This window comes from Amblyraja radiata, chromosome 5 (assembly GCF_010909765.2).
Source record: "Amblyraja radiata isolate CabotCenter1 chromosome 5, sAmbRad1.1.pri, whole genome shotgun sequence".
NCBI classification, from domain to species: Eukaryota; Metazoa; Chordata; class Chondrichthyes; order Rajiformes; family Rajidae; genus Amblyraja; species Amblyraja radiata.
The window spans coordinates 7,307,006-7,334,179 of NC_045960.1; the positions used below are offsets into that span (position 1 = coordinate 7,307,006).

General features: G+C 46.3%; 1 protein-coding gene across 2 annotated transcripts in view; it reads right to left on the bottom strand.

Annotated features, from left to right (window-relative positions):
- The window catches only part of LOC116972961 (solute carrier family 4 member 1 adaptor protein), a 222,838-nt gene that overhangs the window by 114,910 nt on the left and 80,754 nt on the right, over positions 1 to 27,174 (bottom strand). For both annotated transcript variants that reach the window (XM_033020562.1, XM_033020561.1), the window contains 2 exons: positions 5,133 to 5,293; positions 3,729 to 3,801 (listed from right to left, as the gene is read on the bottom strand). In XM_033020562.1, the coding sequence (XP_032876453.1) occupies positions 3,729 to 3,801; positions 5,133 to 5,293 (234 nt within the window). The remainder of the gene's footprint in view (positions 1 to 3,728; positions 3,802 to 5,132; positions 5,294 to 27,174) is intronic.

Consider the following 27,174-nt stretch of genomic DNA (forward strand, 5'->3'; position numbering starts at 1 on the left):
GCCATGCATCTGCCCACTCCCCCAACATAGAAACATAGAAACATAGAAAGTAGGTGCGAGAGTAGACCACCAGGTCCGTCGAGCCCGCACCGCCATTCGCTCATGGCTGAACACTAAACAGACACACTTACCCACAAACAGTAGACACAAGACACAGAACACAAGACACTACCCTCCCCTTCATACCGCTATCACCCCTCTCCACCCCAAGAACCGCGTGATCTCCTGGGGGAGGCAAAAAAACGGATAAAAACCCAGGTCCAATTCGGGAAAAAAAATCCGGGAAATTCCTCTCCGACCCCAATCCAGGCGATCGACACTTGTCCAGGAGATCACACAGGTCTTACTATACTAACCATACCTAGGTCCATATCCCTGCCCTCTCCCCGTAGCCCCTTATCCCCTCGGCAGCTAAAAAACCATATATTCTAGACTTAAATATATTTAACGTTTCTGCTTCCACTGCTCCCTGGGGCAGTGAATTCCATAAATTAACCACCCTCTTGGTGAAGAAGTTCTTCCTCATCTCAGTTTTAAAAGAGCCCCCCCTTATTCTGCAACTATGTCCCCTAGTTCTAGTTTCCCCGATCATTGGGAACATCCTCGGTGCATCCACCCGATCAAGGCCCCTCACGATCTTATATGTTTCAATGAGATCGCCTCTCATTCTCCTAAACTCCAAAGAGTAGAGCTCCAGCTTACTTAACCTTTCCTCATATGTCAATCCCCTCATTGCAGGAATCAACCTGTCCAAGTCACCCTGCATTCTCATAACATCCTCCTCACTGTTCACACTGCCCCCCAACTTTGTGTCATCTGCAAATTTGCTAACGTTACTTTGTCCAAATCATTGATGTATATTGTAAATAGCTTAGTGGAGCGTCACAACGTCTGGGAAAGCGGATGAAGGCTGCAGCAGAAAATGGTCTCCGGTCGTCTTGGACTCCATGCCACTGGATCCTGACCCAGATCTGTCAAGGACCGTGTGGTGGCTGTCTGTGCACCAGTCTCCCCACGTTAAACATAGTCACGCACAGGCGTCCTCCATATAGGGAATAGCACCCTGGAGACACCCATGGTCAGCCATGACCGAAGGGGGCCTAAGAAGAATCCCAGCTCAACCACAGAGGTTCGGCACTACCATGGACATGTTTTCTAATTGTGTTCCTGCACTGATGTCGTGTTTTTGCAGTGTTTCTCTTTTCAATGTCTAGTATGATTTATCTATAATTTATGGTTTGTGTGTTGTCTGAGTCTGTGTGGCTGCGATGCTGCTGGAATCAAGATTCTACCTATACCTCACGATAATTAGGAAAAATAAGGTTTGGTGCAAAAATGAACAAAAACTGCATTTGCTGGAAATTTGAAAAAGAAATGTGTGACAGTAGCACAGCGATAGAGTTGCTGCCTCACTACGCCCGGGTACGATCCTGACTACGGGTGGTGTCTGTACGGTGTTTGTACGTTCTCCCCGTGACCTTTCCCCAGGTGCTCCGGTTTCCTTCCACACACCAAAGGCATGCAGGTTTGTAGGCTAACTGGTTTCGGTAAAAATTGTCCCTCGTGTGTCGGATGGATTAGTGTACGGGGATCGCTGGTCGGCACGGACAGTCTGCCAAAACGCCTGTTTCTGCACTGTATCTCTAAACTAAACACTAAATATTGTAAATGCACAACCCGTCTAAGTCATTGCTGGGCTCAAGAAGTTACAATAGACAATAGGTGCAGGAGTAGGCCATTCGGCCCTTCGAGCCAGCTAGGTGCGATCAAGACAACCGGTCATTTCAAGGATTTAAGTTTCGAGGATTGTGGATAGTCATAAGTTCTTAAGTCATAGGAGCTGAATCAGGCCGTTCGACCCCTCAAATCTACTCCGCCTTTAAATCTACTCCGCCTTTAAATTTAAATCTGTCTTTTCTTCCCTATTCTCCTGCCTTTTCCCCGTAACCTTTGACTCCCTTACTGATCAAGTACCTGTCAATTTTTTGTTAAACCTACCCAAAGACTTGACCTCCACCACCTGTGGCAATGAATTCCTCAGATGCACCTTACTTTCACCATTCATTCACTGCTTTGAAAAAGATCAGAGATCTTGCTTAAGGCTTGAAAGAGAGGAAGCGATTGACAAAGGTAAAATAGTTGTGGTTCAAATCCCACTAGGCCTCATAACTGAGAAGAAAAGTCATAAGGTAATAAGTGATAGGAGCAGAATTAGGCCATTCGGCCCATCACGTCTACTCCGTCATTCAATCATGGCTGATCTATCTCTCCTAACCCCATTCTCCTACCTTCACCCCATGACTCCTGACACCCGTACTAATCAATAATCTATCTATCTCTGCCTTAAAAATATCCACTGACTTGGCCTCCACAGCCGCCTCTGGCAAAGAATTCCACAGATTCACCAGCCTCTGACTAAAGGCATTCCTCCTCATCTCCCTCCTAAAGGATCGTCCTTTAATTCTGAGTATGACCTCTGGACCTAGACTCTCCCACTAGTGGAAACATCCTCTCCACATCCATTCTATCCAGGCCTTTCACTATTTGGTAAGTCTGGCGGAACTCTCATTCAGAGGACAATGGGTGTGCCATTGGCTACCAAGCAATGTCACAAAAAATCGTGAAGCACAACAAAAAAATATAAATTCTCAATCAGAAAAACTGAAGATACTGGACATCTATAATAAACTCAGAAAATGCTGGAAACATAGAAATAAAGAACTGCAGATGCAGCATAATACACAAAAGGACACAGAGTACTGGAGTAATTCAGCAGGTCAGGCAGCATATCTGGAGAACATGGATAGGTGACTCTTTGGGTCTTGACCCAAAACGTCACCTATCCATGTTCTTCAGAGATGCTGCCTGACCTGCTGAGTTGCTTCAACAATTTGTGACTATTGCGATCGTTTCGCCGAACACCTCCGCTCGGTCCGCATTAACCAACCTGATTTCCCTGTGGCTCAGCACTTCAACTCCCCCTCCCATTCCGAATCCGACCTTTTTGTGCTGGGCCTCCTCCATGGCCAGAGTGAGCACCACCAGAAATTGGAGGAGCAGCACATCATATTCCGCTTGAGCAGTTTGCACCCTACTGGCATGAACATTGACTTCACCAATTTCCCGTAGCCCTTGCTGTCTCCTCCCCTTCTCAGCTCTCCCTTCGCCCTCTGGCTCCTCATCTTCCTTTCTCCTTTCATCTCCCCGCCCCCCCCCACATCAGTCTGAAGACGGGTTTCGGCCCGAAACGTTGCCTATTTCCTTCGCTCCATAGATGCTGCCTCACCCGCTGAGTTAACCAGCACTTTTGTCTACCTTCAATTTTCCAGTATCTGCAGTTCCTTCTTAAACAATTTGTGACTATCGTTGGAATAAACCAGCATATTTGTTCAACGTGGCCTCTGCCCTGTTTCTAAATTGGACGACCTTTATATTGAGGTATCACTATTGTGTATTGTAAAAATCATAGAAATGCTTGGGTTTTGTGGCAAGCAAATAAAATCCAATATTATTTAATTCATAGCTTCAATTCATTCTCGAGACCATAAACTCCAAAGAAATAAACTTCCTTTCAAATGAACGTTAGATTTTGACTTTTATATTGAAGTTGAAATCCTGACAGTGAAGCATTTTACTTACAATCTGAACAACCATTCTGCTAAGCATCAAGGCATAAATAATACTGGTACATTTTTGTACATTGCTCCTTTCAGAAGGATGATGCTTACCTTTGCCCCCAGATATCTTCAAATTTTCTTCAATGTCACGCAGCTTTCGTTCCAAGTCAGCTAACTTGGCAACCTTGAAAAGTAAAATTGCAACTCTTTTTACACAAAGAACTGGCTTGCTGTAGAACACAAATAGTCAAAACTAAATATCAAAACACGCATGTGGTGCAAACAATGATTTGCATCCTTAAATTTAAAGTCAAGTCTAATCATATTTTAGAATTGCAGTGGGGAAACAGGCCCTTCGGCCCACCAAGTCTGTGCGGGAGTTCGGGTGTGCGATTTCATGCGTACACAGACGTCTGGAGCACGTGACGGCATTTGAAGATGGACACAAAATACTGGAGTAACTCAGTGGGACCGGCAGCATCTCTGGAGAGAAGGAATGGGTGACGTTTCAGGTCGGGACCCTTCTTCAGACCTCTCAACTTCAGAAGTTGGTCCATGAAACGTCACCCATTCCTTCTCTGAAGAGGTGCTGTCTGTCCCTCTGTGTTACTCCAGCATTTTGTGTCTATCTTTGGTTTGAACCAGCATCCGCAGTTCCTTCCTACACCACCTGCCCCTCCACCTATCTTTGTATCATCCGCATCCGACTCTCAACAGGTGAAACGGGTGCCAGAGTATTGATGCCAGAGCTTACATAGAAACATAGAAACAAGGTGCAGGAGGAGGCCCTTCGGCCCTTCGAGCCATTCATTGTGATCATGGCTGATCGTCCCCAATCAATAACCCGTGCCTGCCTTCTCCCCATATCCCTTGACTCCACTAGCCCCTAGAGCTCTATCTAACTCTCTCTTAAATCCATTCAGTGGCCTCCACTGCCCTCTGTGGCAGGGAATTCCATAAATTCACAACTCTCTTGGTGAAAACGTTTTTTCTCACCTCAGTCTTAAATGACCTCCCCTTTATTCTAAGTGTGGCCCCTGGTTCGGGACTCGCCCAACATTGGGATCATTTTTCCTGCATCTAGCTTGTCCAGTCCTTTTATAATTTTATATGTTTCTATAAGAACCCCCTCATCCTTCTAAACTACAGTGAATACAAGCCTAGTCTTTTCAATCTATCATATGACAGTCCCGCCATCCCAGGGATCAATCTCGTGAACCTACGCTGCACTAGCTCGATCACAAGGATGACCTTCCTCAAATTAGGAGACCAAAACTGTACCCAATACTCCAGATGTGGTCTCACCAGAGCCCTATACAACTGCAGAAGAACCTCTTTACTCTTATACTGAAATCCTCTTGTTATGAAGGCCAACATTCCATTAGCTTAAGTCAGAAATAATCAGCGGCTCTTTGTTGCTGTCCTGATCGAGCACATCCTTTGGTGCGCTTCTGAATTTCCACCCACATAGTCAGTTGCTGAGCACGTAATTAAAAGAAAGCATTTGAGCTTTACCAGCGAGTCATAGGTGTCCGCTTTCTCCTCAATTTTCCCAGCTTTCTTCATTCTGTTGAATCGTTTCTTTTCGATGGCTCCCGTCCGGTCTAGGAAGGTATCTTCATCGCTGTCATAGAAATCCTCAGCCTCCCAGTTTTTAGACTTGCGCTTCCGGGAAACTGGTCACAAAGAAACAAAGCGTGAGCCTCTTGCTAAAGAGTTTGGGCAGAAAATCTACACGAAACGTACACCTTTTTGCTTTTATTGTCACATGTGCAAAGTGCAAACGCAGTGTGAAATTATTTTCTTTCAAACAGTCCAGTACGGTATTGCCATAGCTCAGCACATCCCTGATTTTAGCAAAGTGTATGGAAATGGTTTACTAATCCCTCTCTTCTTACTCTCTGGTCGAGTTGCTGCCTCGCAGGACCAGAGATCTGGGTTGGAGTCTGATTTCACCTGTGAGTCGTTCACCTGTGATTGAATTACACACGTGCTAAACTGATGAGAATATTTTTGTTTTTTATGGAAGCCAATTAACATACAAACCTGCATGTTTTTGGAGTGTGGGAGAAAACCGGAGCACCCGGTTAAAACCCGTGCGGTCACGGGGAGAAACGTACAAACTCCGTACAGACAGTGCCCGTAGTCAGGATTGAACCGGCGTCTCTGGCGCTGTAAGGCAGCAACTCTACCGCTGCGCCACCAGTAATAATGGACAGGGAGCATTTGTCAATCCTTTGAACTCGGGTATATTTGTGCACGGATGATAAATGGAAAGCATCTAACCAGAGAACTTTGAGGTAAACCTTTATTGATTTGAGGAAACAATGACCAATAGAGAGCAGACTGTGGCTTCCCGTGGCTAGTGCTCAGATATTTCACGGTTAGTGCTTCATTAACCAACCTATCGCAAGGGAATTGTTACATCCGTTATCCACTGAGAGTAGGGAAGATTCAAACAAGGGGACATGACTTGAGAATTAAGGGACAGAAGTTTAGGGGTAACATGAGGGGGAACTTCTTTACTCAGAGAGTGGTGGCTGTGTGGAATGAGCTTCCAGTGAAGGTGGTGGAGGCAGGTTCGTTTTTATCATTTAAAAATAAATTGGATAGTTATATGGACGGGAAAGGAATGGAGGGTTATGGTCTGAGCGCAGGTATATGGGACTAGGGGAGAATACGTGTTCGGCACGGACTAGAAGGGTCGAGATGGCCTGTTTCCGTGCTGTAATTGTTATATGGTTATTATATGGTTACATGGGTCGCACGTCTATTTTGAGTCAATAAGCTGTGATAATTATGGTGACTGTTATAGAGTCATACAGTGTGGAAACAGGCCCTTCAGCCCAACTTTCCCACAACAGTCAACAGGTCCCAGTTACACTAGTCCTACCTGCCAGCTTTTGGTTCATATCCCTCCAAACTAGTCCTATCCATGTACCTGTCTCACTGTTTCTTAAATGTTGGGATAGTCCCAGCCTCAACTAACTCCTCTGGCAGCTTGTTCCATACACCCACCACCCTTTGTGTGAAAAGGTTACCCCTCGGATTCCTATTAAATGTTTTCCCCTTCACCTTGAACCTATGTCCTCTGGTCCTCGATTCCCCTACTCTGGGCAAGATTCCTCTCATGATTTTGTATATTGTTATTTCTTTGAGAACCAGTAATCGGTTTTCAGGCAACTGAACCATCCCACCAACAACTAGCGAGCGGTCCTGAGCTACTATCTATCACATTGGAGACTATCGGACTATCTTTAATCAGACTTCACGTTACAGTACTTTATCTTGCACTAAACGTTATTTATCATGCATCTGTACACTGTGGATGGCTCGATTGTAATCATGTATAGTCTTTCCTCTGACTGGTTAGCACGCAATAAAAAAGCTTTAAGGGCCCGTCCCACTTGGCCGTCATTTGCGCCTCATTTACGTGTCATATATAAAATAGGTCGACTCGTCGTTACGCGCGATGTCGCGCGTCATCGCGTCAAATCACGCGTCATCGTGCGTCTGGTGCGCGTGACGTCATTAGAATACCCTGCGGCGCGCGGCGCCGCATGGCTACGCACGGTGATGTAACCATGCGTCATCACGCAATATACGTGAGACGTCGGGACGCCAGCATGCGACGCCAATGCGTCAGCGTACGTACCCAATGTGTCAGCGTGCGTACGCGATACGTCACGCAGGTGGCGAGCGAAAATTTAATGCAGCACGAAATCCTGGAGCGCCGCGCAATACTGCGCACAACTCCACACTCATGCACGCCTCTCCATGTGCCCGTCCCGCGCTACCCACACGCTACCCGTGCATCACAATGCGACGACCACATTTTTGGAGGTCGCGTAAATGGGACGCAAATGACGGCCAAGGGGGACAGGCCCTTTACACTGTACCTCAGTACACGTGACAATAAACTAAACTAAATTAAACCAAACATGCTCTATTCCTTGTCCCTTTGGACAGCTGTAACTTTATTACAATCTTGCACACTTCCCTCCGCTGGAATCTAGGAGTAGTTCTAATTGCTTGGGCATGTTAAAGATTTCTGCTGTAACCATATAACCATATAACAATTACAGCACGGAAACAGGCCATCTCGGCCCTACAAGTCCGTGCCGAACAATTATTTTCCCTTAGTCCCACCTGCCTGCACTCATACCATAACCCTCCATTCTCATCCATTTGCCTATCCAATTTATTTTTAAATGATACCAACGAACCTGCCTCCACCACTTCCACTGGAAGCTCATTCCACACCGCTACCACTCTCTGAGTAAAGAAGTTCCCCCTCATGTTACCCCTAAACTTCTGTCCCTTAATTCTCAAGTCATGTCCTCTTGTTTGAATCTTCCCTATTCTCAAAGGTAAAAGCTTGTCCACATCAACTCTGTCTATCCCTCTCATCATTTTAAAGACCTCTATCAAGTCCCCCCTTAACCTTCTGCGCTCCAGAGAATAAAGACCTAACTTATTCAACCTTTCTCTGTAACTTAGTTGTTGAAACCCAGGCAACATTCTAGTAAATCTCCTCTGTACTCTCTCTATTTTGTTGACATCCTTCCAATAATTGGGCGACCAAAATTGTACACCATACTCCAGATTTGGTCTCACCAATGCCTTGTACAATTTTAACATTACATCCCAGCTTCTATACTCAATGCTCTGATTTATAAAGGCTAGCATACCAAAAGCTTTCTTTACCACCCTGTTTATATGAGATTCCACCTTTAAGGAACTATGCACGGTTATTCCCAGATCCCTCTGTTCAACTGCATTCTTCAATTCCCTACCATTTACCATGTATGTCCTGTAGTAACTAATAAATTCATTCATGACATGTGGGTGTCAGGAACAAGGTCTACATTGATTGCCATGGTGTTAATTGTCTTTGAGAAGATGGTGGTAAACTGTTTTATTGAGCCGTTGCAATTCACATGGTGTTGTTGTTTGGTGGGTTGCTCCGGGAATTTGATCCAGTGATGGTAAAAAGTCCTACAAGCACAGAAACAGGCCCTTTGGCCCAACATGCCCCATCCACACTAGTCCCACCTGCCAGTGTTTGGCCGTATCCCTCTAAACCTTTCCTAATGCTTATACCGAACCTGCACATTCATTTCAAGAGGGCTAGAATACAAAAACTGGGATGCAATGCTGAGGCTCTATAAGGCGCTGGTCAGGCCACATTTGGAGAATTGTGAGCAATTTTGGGCATTTCTGAGGAAGGATGTGCTGGCTCAGGAGAGGATCCAGAGGAGGTTTACAAGAATGATCCCAGGAATGAGTGGGTTAACCTATGAGTGTTTGACAGCACTGGGCCTGCACTCGCTGGAGTTTAGAAGAATAAGGGACTTATTGAAACATACCGAATAGTGAAAGGCATGGATAGAGTGAATGTGGAGAGGATGTTTCCACTAGAGTCTAGGATTAGAGGTCATGGCTTCAGAATTACAGGGCATTCCTTTAGGAATATGAGGAGGAATTTCTTTGGTCAGAGGGTGGTGAATATGTGGATTTTTTCCCCCTCAGAAGGCTGTGAAGATCAAGTCAATGGGTATTTTTAAGGCAGAGATAAATAGATTTTACTTCGGAGTCACGTGAGTGACTACGTGAAGAACCCCGCCAGGACGCATGCGTGTCATATCACTACACGCATTGCAACGAGTCACAGCAGGGGGAACGACGTTCCCTTAGCGGCAACATTTGAAAGCCAGGAACAGCAGGTAAGGAGACTCTGCGTTCCAGAATTTGAAAGTCGGGAACAGCAGGTAAGAAGACTCTGCGTTCCTTTCACTTACCTTTTAGGTGGAGACATGGAGGCTGCGGGAGAGCTGGCGGGGGAGAACCGCGGAGTAGCGGGCAGCCGGCAGCAGCACGCTAATCTCCCGTAATGGGAACAGCTGTGCCCGACTTTCGCTCCCGACTCGCTTCCGCACCGGGCCCGGCCGGGCGGGAGAGGGAAGCAAAAACTAATGTTCCCCGCGCTGGTTTTTTCACAGGAGGGGAAGCTGGACAAAGTAGTGTCCACAAGTGCTGCTAGTGAAGCTGGCTGGGCAGGACCGCGGAGTCGCGGGCAGCCGGCAGCAGCAGCCAAAGGCACGCTATTCTCCCATAATGGGAACAGCTGTGCCCGACTTTAGCTAGCGACTCACTCCCGCACCGGGCCGGGCGGGAGAGGGAAGCAAAACTAATGTTGCCCGCGCTGGTTTCACAGGGGGGGAAGCTGGACAAAATAGTGTCCACAAGTGCTGCTAGGAAACTGGCTGGGGAAGACCGCGAAGTTGCGGGAGCCAGCAGCAGCTGAAGGCACAAGTCCCGTAAGGGATCAGCTGTGCCGACTTTTGGTCCCGCGCCGGCCAGAACACCACAGCCGGGCGGGAGACTATTTAAATGGGGCCGTTGACTTTTGGAAAAGTCAATAACGGCAGCAGACGGGTTCACCCGTAGCGACAATTTTACCCTGGACCTGCAGGTAAGAGCTGCGGTCTTTTTGTGTTTTTACCATGCTGATTTCAGGTGGAGAAACCAACGGGCTGCGACAAAGCTGGTGGGCTAGATGGGATCAGCTGTGCCCGGTGTCGCCTCCACACCGGCCATATCCACTCCACGGAAGGGCAGTAAGGACAAAGCTGGAGAAGGAGGACCGCGGAGCAGCGGGCAGCCAGCAACAGCCAGCGGCACTCGGATCACCGATAGTGGGATCAGCTGTACCCGATGTCGCCTCCGCACCGGCCAGATCCACGCGGCCGGGCGGAAAGGCTAGACCCAAAACAAACAAGGTCGTGGACTCAGAGGAGTCTGACTTTGAACAACCGCGGGCGGCCAGCGCCCGAGAGCGCTGGAGCCGGATGGAGCGGTGTAGGGAGCTTTGCTCCAACGTGACAGACGAGATGGAGATGGAGTCGGGTCACTGTGGGCCCTATGATAAACCCACAGCAGTACCTCTTGAAGGGCTGCACAGTGCTTCTACCTCATCAGAGGGGTGCACTGCGGGTCAGTTCTGGGCTGACCTGGAAGAGGGGTCCGCAGAAGGAAAGACAAGTGTGCGGGGGGTGCAGGAACAAGAGAACCTACTGGAACCCACTACGGCCAAAGACAGCACCCCCACGCACCCACCAGCAGAACTGGTGAAAGCTCGAAGGTCCGGTACCCAAAACATGAGTCTTTTTAGGCCATGGCCCAGGCTGGCCTTCTTGGAAGATGCGGGGACCTCCAACGCCAACCAAACCGAAAATCCAGACCCAGTGCGACAACAGCAGCGAAGAACCTACAAAAAGTAAACCTGCCACTGGTAACTATGGAGGTAGGTGGGTCTGGTTCCCTACAATATACAGGGAGCACGGAGATTGGGTGGAGATTACACTCTTTTCTGAATGCATGAAGCATGATAACAACCGATACTTACATCTAAAGCAGTATCCAGGGATATACAATAGAGTTTATACACAAGTACAGCCCTCCAGTTCAACATATACTGAACCGAATGTTCGTGTCTTCTGATAAAGGAAAATCAAAAGCGCATGCTGAACTGAAGCGGCTTTACATAAAAGGTGTAATTGAGAAAACTCAACACGAACCATTAGAATTCGTGTCCAATATATTTATCAAAAACAAAAAAGATGATGGTTATCGCATCATCATAGATCTGACAAAATAGATACCTTTGTTACTGCTTAACAATTAATTTCCAAAGGTTAGTTCAATGGCCAGCATCGATTTAAAAGATGCTTACCATTCAGTGCCTATACGAGGTGACCACAGATGTTACTTAAAATTCAACTGGATGGGACAACTGACAGTATAAAGCACTGCCAAATGGGTTATCATCAGCCCCAGGCTGTTTCACAAAAATTTTGAAACCAGCACTAGCGTTTCTACGGAAACGTACACACATGGTCATGGCATATTTAGATGACATACTCATTGTGGGCAAAACTTTGGAATTGGCCAAACAAACTGTAACAACCACAAAAAAGTTATTTGGAAAACTGGGATTCATTTTTCATCCAGTTAAATCTAAACTAACGCCTTCCACTACTATGGACTATCTGGGGTTTCACCATTGACTCAGTTCACAAGTCGGTGACTCTGCCTAAGGGAAAGGCTAGAGATTTAATAGAGGCTTGCAATAACCTCACTGACATCAGCAAACCATCCATCAGATTGGTAGCAAAAGTAATTGGCAAAATGGTGGCTGCATTTCCAGCCACACAATTTGGACCTCTACATTACCTAAACTTACAGAGAGCAAAAATACAAGCACTCTAAATTATGCAGGTCACTTTGACAGACCTATGAAACTACCAATCAAGCTAAAATGGAACTAAAATGGTGGATAGATAACATCTGGCTTTGTTCCAATCCAATCATTGTCAGTAACCCTTCCATGGTACTACAAACTGATGCCAGTGCACTTGGGTGGGGAGCCACCAATACCAATACCACCGTGGTAGCATACATTGACCACAGGGTGGAAACAAATCGACATCATGTGACAATCTGGCTATACAATTTGGCAATGGTGTATCCAGAGAGATATTTGGATATCAGCCACTTACCTACCAGGATTCAGTGGCAGACACCAGGTCACGCAAATTTAATGAAAACACCAAATGGATGTTGAATAAAATAGTATTTGCTGATATCACAGCAAATATGGAACACCAGATATCGATTTATTCGCATCCAGACTTAACCACCAGTTATCAAATTATGTTTCATGGGAACCAGACCCTGGGGCAGCGGCGACAGATGCATTTTCGCTGCATTGGGGGGGGGGGGGGGGAATTGTTTATTTACGCATTCCCTCCTTTTCCTGCCTCATCAGTCGGGTATTAAGGAAATACAACAAGACTCTGCATCTGGTATTGGTAGTACCCGATTGGCCTACACAACCATGGTTCCCAGTGGTATCAAACATGGTATCAGAGACATGAACATCCCGTCTGTTCTGGAATATCTAGCAGGCCTCCACTATGATGAGGGGCTCAGTTACAGTGCCATCAACTGCGCCAGAAGTGCCCTATCGACTTACCTATGGCAGGGGACAGAGCATTACACTGTTGGGACTCACCCACTGGTACAAAACTTATGAGGGGAATTTTTAATACTATCCCCAAGAACCAGATACTCCCAAATATGGGATGTAAGAATAATCCTGAAGATGCTCAGGAATTGGCCTCCAGCAACAGTTCTGTCCCTACACAGACTGACATTAAAACAGTCATGCTAATGGTATTGGTCACGGCACAGAGGATACAGTCACTGCAAAAACTAGACTGGACAACATGACTTCCTCAACAGAAAATATTAAGTTTCATATTTATGAGTTAGTAAGCAGAACAGAACAGAACAGAAAGGGATCAGCAGGCCTTAATATACAATTAGGTCATACCCAACAGATGACCGTCTGTAAGACATCTGTCGTTATACATGGAGAAAACGAATATCCTAAGAGGCAATGAAAAGGCACATTTTGGTCAGCCACTAGCAACCACACAAAAGAGTGACGGTCCAGACCATCTCAAGATGGCTGAAACAGGTGCTAACACAGGCTGGGGTGGATACTAATATTTTAAAATCTCTTTCCACCAGGGCTGCAGCTACATCGGCAGCAATACAGTTGGATGTACCAATGGACCAAATCCTCAAGGCAGCAGGATGGTCTGGAGGGGAAAACATTCCAATTATTTTATAATAAACCAGTAATGAAACCTGGAACGTTTGCAGAAACAATTTTAAGTTCTGTAAATTAATTTAAACCCATAAAAAGGGGTTATAAATTTGTGTTAACAAATTTTATGATTTCAATGTTGAATTCATGTCCAAATTATGTTAACACAATTCCTCCCACAGTCAAGGCAGACGTGATGCATGGACTCGTTTCCACGGCATGAAATCACAGAGCTTTAAAATCTTCACGTAGTCACTCACATGACTCCGAAGTAAAATAGTAAGATTAAACGAGAACTTACCAGTTTGAAGTTTGATCTGTATTTTATGAGGAGTTACGATGAGGGATTACGTGCCCTCCGCTCCCACCCTGATCATATACTTAACTGGTATCTCTTCTCTAATCTTACTATGTACTAAAATTGTACAAGGCATTGGTGAGACCAAATCTGGAGTATGGTGTACAATTTTGGTCGCCCAATTATAGGAAGGATGTCAACAAAATAGAGAGAGTACAGAGGAGATTTACTAGAATGTTGCCTGGGTTTCAACAACTAAGTTACAGAGATAGGTTGAATAAGTTAGGTCTTTATTCTCTGGAGCGCAGAAGGTTAAGGGGGGACTTGATAGAGGTCTTTAAAATGATGAGAGGGATAGACAGAGTTGATGTGATCAAGCTTTTCCCTTTGAGAATAGGGAAGATTCAAACAAGAGGACATGACTTCAGAATTAAGGGACAGAAGTTTAGGGGTAACATGAGGGGGAACTTCTTTACTCAGAGAGTGGTAGCTGTGTGGAATGAGCTTCCAGTGGAAGTGGTGGCGGCAGGTTCGTTGGTATCATTTAAAAATAAATTGGATAGGCATATGGATGAGAAGGGAATGGAGGGTTATGGTATGAGTGCAGGCAGGTGGGTCTAAGGGAAAAAAGTTGTTCGGCACGGACTTGTAGGGCCGAGATGGCCTGTTTCCGTGCTGTAATTGTTATATGGTTATATGGTTATATGTTTAGTCATTACAGTTATCTGTGATTTCACACCGCTGCTTTGAAGAATGACACGCATGCGTCCTGGCGGGGTTCTTCACGTAATCCCTCATCGTAACTCCTCATAAAATACAGATCAAACTTCAAACTGGTAAGTTCTCGTTTAATCTTACTATTCTTGATCAGTCAGGGGTTAGGTGGAGAAGGCAGACGAATGGGGTTAGGAGGGAGAGATAGATCAGCCATGATTGAATGGAGAAGTAGACTTGATGGGCTAAATGACCTAATTCTGCTCCTATCATTTATGACCTACCTGACCTAGAGCAGGTTGAAGGAGCAATGATAAATTTTGAAGACATCACAGATAAGTTGTTGTGGAGGATGGACTACACTGTAATACCTGCCCCTCCCCCACCCTATACACCCTGCTAGTTCCACTGTTCATAGGGTCACCGAGTGATACAGTGTGGAAACAGGCCCTTTGTCCCAACTTGCTCACACCGGCCAGCAATGTCCCAGCTACTCTAGCCTCATCTGCCTATGCTTGGTCCATATCCCTCCAAACCCATCCTATATTTAGTCAGAGGGTGGTGAATCTGTGGAATTCATTACCACAGAGGGCTGTGGAGGACAATTCAGTGGATATTTGTAAGGCAGAGATAGAAAAATTCTTGATTAGAACGGGTGTCAAGGGTTATGGGGAGAAAGCAGGAAAAATGGGATTAGGAGACTGAGATCAGCCATGATTGAATGGTGGAGTAGACTCGATGGCCTAATTATACTTCTATAACTTGTGAACTTATGAAACTTGCCCCCTTATCGGAGGTAAATAAAAGTATAAAAGACCGGCATGGGTTGGCGGGCCAGAACCCATGTCTGTGAGCGGATGGCGGGTCACAGACCGCGGGCCAGCGGTCGGAAAAAGACCACGCTGTGCCCGCTGCTGAAGCGCCGGGCCACACTCTGGAAAAGGCCGCACCAATCCTTGGTGTTAGGCTGCGAGGGTGGCGGCATGGAAAAAGTCACCTCTCCGTGGAGGAGGCGACCTAAGCGGTTCCTCCTTACCCCCCCCCACACCACCCCCCACACAAGACACACCAAGAAACACTAAAACAAACATTTGGACATACTAAAAAAAACAAAAAAAGGAGAAATGACTAACACGCTGCTGGCAGGGCAGCTGTCTCGCAGCGCCCCCACCGACCTTTGTTACTAATACATACTAACTACATTAGTAATTAGAAATAATACATAACTTAGTAATAATACATACTAATAATACATACTAACTAGTGTGACACGGTGTTGTTTATCGCATTAGTTTTCACGTGTTTTTCAATTAGTTTTCTGCAGTTCCCAGATCCCTTGCGTGCCCCAGGACTGGCTGCAGTTCCCAGGTCGCCTGCTCCTGGACTGGCTTTAGCGCCCAAGTCGAGAAAACTAATTAGGGGAAAAAAAATGACCTCTGATTTAGAAGGGCCTAAGGGGAAACCTGTTCATCCAGAGAGTGGTGAGTACATAGAATGCACTGCAAGAGAGAGTGATATAAGGAGAATCGCTGACAGCATTGTATCTGGACCAGCACTTTAATCACCGTGACACAGAAGGCCACGGGCTAAGAGCTGGAGGACAGAATTATTACAGATGGATTCCCAATAGTGGTGTGGATGCGATGGACCGAATGACCCAGTCCCACGCTGTGTGACTCTGTGATAAGTCAGGATGGCATCAGACCGGAGGGAAATCTGGAGAAAATAGATTTATTTCCAAATAAAAGAAAACATATCTTTTGCCCTTGATCTTCTGATGGACTATCTAAGAATGGTTGCAAGTTACTGTGGTATGCATTGCTAAGGCACCTACACACTGCAGCCTTGATGCACCATTGATGGAGGATGCAAATGTTTTAGATGGAGGACCTGTTTCAATCACCTAGATACTTTGTCCTGATGATCTTTCATTTAGTTTAGACAGATTGACACAAAAATTGCTAGAGTAACTCAGCGGGACAGGCAGCATCTCTGGAGAGAAGGAATGGGTGATGTTTCGCGTCGAGACCCTTCTTCAGACTAGTTTGGTTTAGAGGTACAGCGTGGAAGCAGGCCTTTTGGCCCATCGAGTCCGGGCCGACTGGCAATTCCCGTATTCTAGCACTATCCTACACACTAGGGACAATTTACAATTCTTAACAAAGCCAATTAACCTGGAAACCTATACATTGTTGGAGTGTGGGAGGAAACCCAAGCACCTGGAGAAAGCCCACGCAGTCACAGGGAGAACGTACAAAACTCCGTACAGACAGCACCCGTAGTACTGCTGTGCCACTGGGCTACCCTTGAACTATAGAAACAGACCTGTACAGCACAGGAACAGATTCTTCTGCCCACATGGCCTGCATCCAACATGATGTCAAGATAAACTAATCTCCTCTGCCTGCACTTGATCCACATCCATGTGCCTATCCAAAGGCCTCTGAGAGACCACAAGTTATCTGCCTCCAACACCACCCTGGCAGTGTATTCTTGGCACCCACTATTCACTGTGGAAAACAACTTACCCTGCACATCCCATAAGGTCATAAGTGATAGGAGCAGAATAAGGCCATTCGGCCCATCATGTCTACCCCGCCACTCAATCATGGCTGATCTATCTCTCCCCCCTAACCCCATTCTCCTGCCTTCTCCCCATATCCCCTGACACCCGCACTAATCAAGAATCTATCTATCTCTGCATTAAAAATATCCATGAACTTGGCCTCCACAGCCTTCTCCTTCAAACTTTGCCCCTCCCACCTTAAAGCTCTGCCATCTAGTCTTTGGCATTTCCCCCCTGGGATAAAGGTTCTGACTGTCTATGCCTCTCATACTTCTGAACGTGGCTATTGTGAAATTTCACTCATCCAGGATTTGTACTTTTCACATACCTAACATATTTTACAGATAGTAAGGAGGTTTTGGGAAATCAGCAGGCAAGTTTCAGAACACCCAAGCCTTGATGTGGCTCTTGAAGTTTTGTAAGTGATAGGTCAAGTTAACTGTCTGGGCAATGGGACTTGCAGGATGTTGATGGTGGAGGATTTAATGCAATTATAATAGCACTGAATATCAAGAGGCATTAAACTTTTTGTCGTGGAAGATGCCAAATTGTTGCAAATTGGACTTCCCACTTCAAAGCACAACTATGAACTTTCTTCAGATCTTACTACATTCAGGCACACATGGTTACAGAGATCTAATCTTTCTTCGCAAGTGTCTGAATACAATTGCGGTCAAATGTTTTTAAAGTCACACTAAACCAGTATCTTAGTAGACTTTAGACTTTACTTTAGAGATACAGCGTGGAAACAGGTCCTTCCGCCCACTAAGTCTGGGTCGACCAGCGATCATACCGTACACTAGCACTATCCTACAAACTAGGGACAATTTACAATTTTACATAATACAATACAATACAATACAATACAATTTATTTGTCATTTGAACCCCATTGAGGTTCAAACAAAATGTTGTTTCTGCAGTCATACACACAAGAAAGAACCAAGACACAACACAATTTACACAAACATCCATCACAGCGCATCTCCTCATCGCTGTGATGGAAGGCAAAGACTTATCTCTCCCCTGCACTTCCCATTCCCCTCCCGATGTCAGAGTCAAAGTCAAAGCCATTAACGCCACGCCGGGTGATGCAAGGTGTTGGAGCCCCCGGCAGGCGCTAGCGAAGTCCCGCAGCCATTCCAAGCCACGCCGGGCGATGATGTAAGGCCCCGCTCCAGGTACTCTTCAACCCCGCAACTCGGGCGGGTGAAGTCGCCGTTGCGGAAGCCCCGAAAAACGGTCTCCCAGCAGGGACCCGCGGGCTCCCGGTGTCACCGTCCACCAGACCTGCAGTTGGAGCCTCCGAATCTCCGGGGTCAGGTCGCAGCCGAGCGGCACCACCGCTCCACCCGCTCCGAACTCGGCCAGCTCCACGATGGTGAGTAGGTCTGCAGGCTCCGCGACTGGAGCCTCAGGTCGTTCCTGCCGGAGGCCGCTCCACGGTGCTCGGTCCCAACGACAACGGAGACCCGACAGAGAAAAGGTCGGGTTCTCCGTGCAGGAGATAGATTTAAAAAAGTTTCCCCCACCCCCCGCCCCCCACACACATACACAAAAAAAAAGAATAAAAACTCCATTCAAACGAGACAAAAAATAATAAAAAGACAGACGGACTGCAGAGGCCGCTGCGACGTGAGTCGCGCCGCCCACCGCCCACCTGTCCTATCCATGTACCTGTCTAACTGTTTCTTAAACGATGGGATAGTCCCTGCCTCAACTACCTCCTCTGGCAGCTTGTTCCACCCTTTGTGTGAAAAAGTCACCCTCAGATTCCTATTAAATCTTTTCCCATTCACCTTGAACCTATGTCCTCTGGTCCTCGATTCCCCTACTCTGGGCAAGAGACTTTGTGCATCTACCCGATCTATTCCTCTCATGATTTGGTACACTGTTATTTCTTTGTGAACCAGTAAACCGTTTTTGGTCAACTGAATCATCCCACCAACAACTAGCGGGCGGTCCTGAGCTACTATCTATCTTATTATAAACTCTCGGACTATCTGTAATCAGACTTTACGTTACAGGACTTTATCCTGCACTAAATGTTATCTATCATGCATCTGTACGTTGTGGATGGCTCGATTGTAATCGTGTATAGTCTTTCCGCTGACTGGTTAGCACGCAACAAAAAAGCTTTACACTGAACCCCGGCACACATGACAATAAACTAAACTAAATTTTATCCAAACCTTCAATCCTTGTCCCTTTGGACAGCTCTTATGATCTTATACACCTTTATAAGATCACCCCTTATCCTCCTGCGCTCCATGGAATAGAGACCCAGCCTACTCAACCTCTCCCTATAGCTCATACCCTCTAGTCCTTAAGTCACTACTTAAACCTTCCACCTGTGCTGTAAAAGAAACAGGTCTCTTTGTTCAGTAGAATTATATTACAAAATCCAGACACATATAATTTGTTCACTTGGATTTTTTTTTTGTGAATATTCATGAGAAGCAGTGTCTGAGTTAACTTTTCAAATCTTTATAAGTGCTCCAGGAAAAGGGAACTTGATACACACTTCACACAAATGGCTTAAACATAATATGTGATTAATAATCCATTTCAATTCAGTTTCAATTCATCCCCTGTGTTACTGAAGTAATGGGGCCAAGGAAAGAGCGTTCACGTCGCGGCCCTGTTTCAACCAATCTTTCCACCACCACGCACAAGAAGCACAAGAAGCGCAAGACAGACACCATTGTGCAGATGCCGAGAAGTGTGTTCAGCTGGCTGAACAACTTCTAATCTTGTGTGTGGACTCGATAAGAAGAAGACTGAAGTAATGTAGAGGGTTGCTTGTGGAGGAAGGAACTGCAGATGCTGGTTTAAACTGGATAGACACAAAATGCTGGAGTAACTCAGCGGGTCAGGCAGCTTCTCCGCAGAAAAGGAATGCGTGACGTCTCGGGTCGAGACCCTTCTTCAGACCGACAATCACGGGACAGGGAAACAAGAGATATAGACGGTGATGTAGAGATATATAGAACAAATGAATGAAAGGTGCAAAAAAAGTAACAATGACAAAGGAAATGGCATTGTTAGCTATTTGCTAGGTGAGAACGAAAAGCTGGTGTGACTTGAATGGGGGGAGGGACGGAGAGAGAGGGAATGCAGGGGTTAATTGAAGTGAGAGAAATCAATATTCATACCCCTGGGTTGTAAGCTGCCCAAGCGAAATATGAGATGCTGTTCCTCCAATAAAGAAGTTTGCTTTATCTTTTAGAAAATAAACAAAGTATGAAATGCTGCTCCCAACTCTGATCTTCTGGGTCCAACAAGAGTATGATATTATTAATCGGCTGACCAAGACTTTATTTTAGTAAACTTTGCAGTCTTTTCATTTCAAAAATGAATGAGCTACTTCAATGTTCCTAGTGCCGCAACAGGTCAGCGGCAGTCTCCATCTCCCTGGCCCCACATTCATTCCTGGAACATCTCGACTACAAGACGCCTATGTCAGACTTCCATTCATTGACAGAAGCTCTGCTTGCAACACCGTCATTCCAACCAGACTATCTCCAATCTCCTGGACCTTGGACTCAACGCTCACCTCGACAAGTAGAGCCTTGACTTCCTGACCCATAGACCGCAATCTGCAATGATCAGCGATGAAATCATCTCCATAATTCTCCACCCAATGATGCATTCTCAGCCCCGCACTCTACCTGCTTTACACTGACGACTGTGCAGCCAAATTGTGCCCTAACTCCATTTACAAGTTTGCAGATGATACCACCATTGTGGGCTTCATCAATAGCCATTAGGTTATTAAACACCACCAAATAAGCCCTCAACCACATAGACTTGGGGCATTGTTTTTGTCCTTTTACACTTTTATTGTTTGTTACGTACACATATATGTATGCATGAATGGATGGCTGTTCTAATTAGGAATAGCAGAAGACGGATTTAAGAATATTTCATATGTATATATATATATATCTATATTACTAAAAGTCTGATCTTGACCGCTTTTGGCCCACTGTGCTGCGATTTCCGAGAGAACGCCGCCACCTACAGCCGTCATTTTTGGCCACCTCGATCAGAGCCCACGTCTGTCTTCCTGGACCAGAGTATTTTTCCCATCGATGAAAAATCAGAGAGAAATTAATGTTTTTTTAAAAATTCACCATTCTCTCTGCTGCCCCTGCTGGAGGGAGGGGGAGGGACTATAAAACCAGGAAGTGGTGTGCCTCAATCAGTCTCTGCAAGCTGGAGGGCACTCTGAGCTCTGAATGACACTGAACAAATGTCTACACAACTGTGAGTAAGTACCCTTAATGTGGTTTGAAAATGAAAATATGGTTAGTTTGAAGTAAAAAAGCACTGCCTGCAAATGGTTGTTGGGGGGGTTTGGGTTGAAGTAAAAAGGCACTCTCTCTCTCTCTCCCCACATCTCTCTCCCTATCCCTCTCTCTTTCTCTCTCTCTCCCTTTCCCTCTCTCTCTCTCCCCTCCTCTCTCCCCATCCCCCCTCTCCTCTCTCTCCCCCTCTCCTCTCCCCCCTCTCCTCTCCCCCATCTCCTCCCCCCTCTCCTCCCCCACTCTCCTCCCCCCTCACCTCTCTCCCCCTTTCCTCTCCTCTCCCCCCTCTCCTCCCCTCTCCCCCCCTCTCCTCTCCCCCCTCTCTCTCTTCCCTCTCTCTTTCTCTCCCATCTTTTTCTCCCCCTCCTCCCCTCCATCCCCCCCCCACCGTCCCTCCCCTAATCCCCCCTCCCCTCCACACCCCTACCCCCTTCCCTCTACCCTCCCTCCCCCTCCCTGCTCCCCCCTCTCTCCCCCCCTCTATCCCCCCCCCTCCCCCCCCTCTATCCCCCCCACCCTCTCTCCCCCCTCCCCTCTTCCCTCCACCCTCTCCGCTCCCCACCTCTCCCCCTCACCCCCCTCTCAGCACCACCCTCTCTCTCCCCCTCACTCTCCCCCTCTCTCTCTCCTCCCCTCCTCCCCCACCTTTCCCCTCTCACCCACCCTCCCTTTTCTCCTCCTCTCCACCCCCTCTCAATCTTGTCCCTCTCTCTGTGTCTATGTCTCTCTCTCTGTCTCTGCCCCTTCTCTCTCTGCCCTAACTCTCTACCCCCCCCCCCCCCCCCTCTCTAGATGTGACTGCAAGTTGGGGGCTATGCGTCAGTAGATAGGGTAATTATGGGGTAAAAGGACCAAATTAATAATATTAATATGATATCAAGGGGGGTAATTAGCATGAGTGCGGGAGGGGGGGGGGGGATAGTGTGTGTGACACTGCATGCCGCCTGCCCCCCCCCACAACCGCACGTTGGGGGAACAGACCCAACGGGTCTGCACTTGGTCTAGTATATATATAAAGATGTGTATGTATACATCTATATATATATCTATATACTTTTAAAAATCTGTGTGTGTGTGTGTGTGTTTGTTTGTGGGTGTATGTCAGATTAGATTTTCAGATTAGAGTTTTGGCTTTTGATTCGTTGGTCCGCCAAAAGCACACGCAAAAATTCCAAGATATTTTCCATTTCGCTAGCCATTTCACTTTTACATTCGCAAATCCACTCCTCATTGAATTTTGTCATTTTTATGTACACATTTTTAATAAAATCCTTTCCCCCCCCACTCACTCATTTCTTCGCCTCCTGGCCAGGAACCATAACGGCTGCTCTCCTCCAAAAACGCCAACATTTTCCCCATTTCGCTAGCGATTTTCGCTGCTGCCGCCCAGCTCTCCACCACTCCCCCCCCCCCCCCCCCTCGGCCCGGCTCTGTCATGCTGGCGGAAGGCGCAGATCGGCAGGTCCCCCGGTTTTTCGCCGTCCCCGCGGGCTTACACTGTCCGAAAATCCCGCGCGTCAACGTCCTGTTGGCCCGCATTGAGGGCGTACGCAGCGTCTCAACGGGCGTACACAGCGTCATGACGTCGTATGCAGCATCTTGACGTCGTACGTAGCGTCTTGACGTCGTACGCAGCGTCTTGACAGCGTACGCCTAGTGCGTGGCGTTGCGCGATGACGTCAGGCCGCCTCTCTTGTAACGGGTCTGCACTTGGTCTAGTATATATATAGATGTGTATGTATATACAGTTTATATACATGCATATATACACACATATGCGCGTATATATATAAACTTTTTTCATTGATTATATCGTTTACAGAGTACTATGTTCACATATTCTGTTGTGTTGATGTAATTAAGAATGCCATTGAGCGCTTAGTAGCGCAGGGAGCATGGGGGTCAATATAACAACATCTACTTCAATGTCAGCAAGGCGAAGGAGCTGGTCATCGACTTCAGGAAGCAGGGTAGAGCACACACCTCAATCTGCACCTCTGGTGCTGAAGCAGAGATGGTTGAGAGCTTCATGTTTCTAGTGTAGATATCACTAACAATTGGTTTTGGTCCAACATATTGAAGCCATGGCCAAGGAACTTCACAAACGCCTCTTCAGGTGGCTGCACTTTCTCTGCAGCTGTAACAGTATATTAACATATAACCACATAACAATTACAGCACGGAAAACAGGCCATCTCGGCCCTTCAAGTCCATGCCGAACACTTATTTTCCCCTAGTCCCATCTACCTGCACTCAGACCATAACCCTCCATTCCTTTCCCGTCCATATACCTATCCAATTTATTTTTAAATTATAAAATCGAACCTGCCTCCACCACTTCCACTGGAAGCTCATTCCACACAGCTACCACTCTCTGAGTAAAGAAGTTCCCCCTCATGTTACCCCTAAACTTCTATCCCTTAATTCTCAAGTCATGTCCTCTTGTTTGAATCTTCCCTACTCTCAATGGGAAAAGCTTATCCACGTCAACTCTGTCTATCCCTCTCATCATTTTAAAGACCTCTATCAAGTCCCCCCTTAACCTTCTGTGCTCCAAAGAATAAAGACCTAATTTGTTCAACCTTTCTCTGTAACTTAGTTGCTGAAACCCAGGCAACATTCTAGTAAATCTCCTCTGTACTCTCTCTATTCTGTATTCTGTTTAGTTTAGTTTAATTTAGAGATACAGTGCGGAAGCAGGCCCTTCGGCCCACCGAGTCCGCTCCGACCAGCGATCTCCGCACATTAACACTATCCAATACACTAAGGACAATTTTTTACATTTACCAAACCAATTAACCTACAAACCTGCACGTCTTTGGCATGTGGGAGGAAACCGAAGATCTCAGAGAAAACCCATGGAGTCACGGGGAGAACGTACAAACGCCATACAGACAGCACCCGTAGCCAGGATTGAACCCTGGTTAACGGCGCTACAAGCACTGTAAGGCAGCAACTCTACCGCTGCGCCACTGTGACACACCGAATACTGTGCAGGAACGAAATAAATTAAAATGTACAACTGTTTGAAAGTACAATTGAGGTTTGATAAAGGTAGACACAAAACGCTGGAGTAACTCAGCGGGATAGGCAGCATCTCTGGAGAGAAGTAATGGTTGACGTTTTAGGTCGAGACCCTTCCTCAGAAGAAGGGTCTCGAATCGAAACATTACCCATTCCTTCTCTCCAGAGATGCTGCCTGTCCCGCTGAGTTACTCCAGCGTTTTTTGTCTATCTTCGGTTTAAACTAACATCTGCAGTTCTTTGCTACACATGAGGTGAAAGTGGTGGCGCCATTGAGTGTGGCTGCCTAGCCTGCAGCTGTCTGTCCTTTCATTCTTTTTGTTATTTTTAGTCTGTTTTACAGTTTGTTTTTGTAGTCTTTTTTATGTGGGCGGAGGGGGAAACTGTTTTCTTAGTCACTTCCTGGGCAAGGATGCGACTATTCTCCGAGCCGCATCTTCGCCCCCCCACCCTTGCGGCCTACCACCTGGATTGGCGCTGCCTTTCTGCCGGAGACCAGAATCTCCGCCTGTGGACTTCGGAAGCCGTGGTCTCTGGTAGGAAGCGGCCGGTTCGGAGGCTCTGGGCCGCTGAGAGTGTTCTTCCGTTCGAAGGCCTGAAACATCGGGCCCGTAGTGGCGACTGCGGAGGCCTCAATAGGCGCAGACCACAAGTGAACAGAGGAAAAGGACTGAACTTTGTTGCCTTCCCTCACAGTGGGAAACGTTGATTCCGCTGTGGGGGATGTTTTTTATGTTTTATGTTAAATTCTAAAGTGTTGTGTTTATCTTATTTGTGTGCTGCATTGTAACTCATATTTCACTGCACCAATTGGTGTATGTGACAATAAATGTCCTTTGTCCTTTAGGCTTGATAAATGCATGAATTGGCCAGTACAATACCGGGCTTTGTATTAAGAATAAAACAGTCAAGAATGACAGTGAATCTGTACAAATCTTAGTTAACCCACAATGTGTAGTTTTGTTAAGGGGTGCGCATTGAAGGGTGGAATAATCACCCCGCCCCTTCCCCCTCATCATCACCCGTTCTCTTTCTTTCCTCCTCCCCATCAATAGTCCTAAACAATTCACACCTCTACAATTCTCTACCTTCACAATTTAGTTTAGTTTAGTTTTTTAGTTTTAGTTTAGAGATACAGCGCGGAAACAGGCCCTTCGGCCCACCGGGTCAGCGCCGACCAGCGATCACCGCACATTAACAACATCCTACACTCACTAGAGAGACAATTTTTACATTTAGTACTCAAGGCATCAGGTAAGTCGGGACTTTTTTTCCAGCCTGATTAAAAAATGTCCACGAGTAAAAAAATAGTCGGGAGGAGAAAAATGTCAACATTTAATGCCCCGAGTACCTACGGCTGGCATAACGAGCCGCTACAATATATCTACGGACTCCTACGGACTCGTTACGGACATTCTGCAAGTTTGAATCAAGGGAAAAACTCATGAGAATACGTGAATAACTCAAGAAAAATCGTGAATAACTCGGGAAAGAGGGACAGGTCCTTTATACTGTTTTTTAAAGCTCTTCATGAAAAGACTGCTTCTTTTGAGTGGGTGGTGACAAGAAGTCCTCACTTCAAGATGCGAGTCGGGGCATGGAATACTTTGCCATAATGATTAATTGAAGCAGAAACCATTGCGTCTTTAAACAGAAAAGTGAATAAATACTTGAAGCAAAGTGTGTGAGAATGAGTTCTGGGACTAGTTTCAAATTGTTCAAGCAAAGAACTGGCACTAATGGCCTCCATACGCACTATAAAGTTCTACATTCCTGAGCATTAGTGGTTGAACTGATTACCCAGTCAATGCAAGGATGGAGATTGTTCAGTTTAAATCTTTCAGCTATGTTGGCAAGGATGCCTGCCCTAATAACTTATATACAATCCATCTCAATTCTGTTTCAATTCATTTTATGCTTGCCCCTTTGGCAATTCATTCAGTCCTAATTGAATCTGAAACGTTGCCTACTTTGGAGATAAATCAAGCAGTTAAGAAGGCAAACTGATTTAATTTTTGATGCACTTTCAGAATCAATCACTGGATTGACTGATGTGAGTTCCCAGTTACAAAGCTCTCCTCAAAATTTTCTCTTTGGTTTGGAGGGAAATAGACACCATCGTGGGAGACCTAGTGACAAAGTGCTGGAGTAACTCGGCATATCGGGCAGCCTGACTTGCTGAGTTACTCCACCACTTTGAGTGTGTCAAGACTCCAGCATCAGCAGTTCATTTGTCCATTTGTCCGGATTAAAGAGTATCCGTACCAGCGTTGACAGCGTACGTCGATGGCGTTCTATTTTCAGGCGCCTCTCTTGGGTCTACCACCTGCCTCTATTAACAGATGCCTTGGTCGTACAGATCATGCATGCATATAGTATACACATGCAACACATGGCTTATTTCTTCATTGATTTGAGTACTATGTTCACATATTTTGTTGTGTTGATGTAATTAAGAATGCCATTGAGCGCTTAGTAGCGCAGGGAGCATGGGGGTCAATATAACAACATCTACTTCAATGTCAGCAAGGCGAAGGAGCTGGTCATCGACTTCAGGAAGCAGGGTAGAGCACACACCTCAATCTGCACCTCTGGTGCTGAAGCAGAGATGGTTGAGAGCTTCATGTTTCTAGTGTAGATATCACTAACAATTGGTTTTGGTCCAACATATTGAAGCCATGGCCAAGGAACTTCACAAACGCCTCTTCAGGTGGCTGCACTTTCTCTGCAGCTGTAACAGTATATTAACATATAACCACATAATAATTACAGCACGGAAAACAGGCCATCTCGGCCCTTCAAGTCCATGCCGAACACTTATTTTCCCCTAGTCCCATCTACCTGCACTCAGACCATAACCCTCCATTCCTTTCCCGTCCATATACCTATCCAATTTATTTTTAAATTATAAAATCGAACCTGCCTCCACCACTTCCACTGGAAGCTCATTCCACACAGCTACCACTCTTT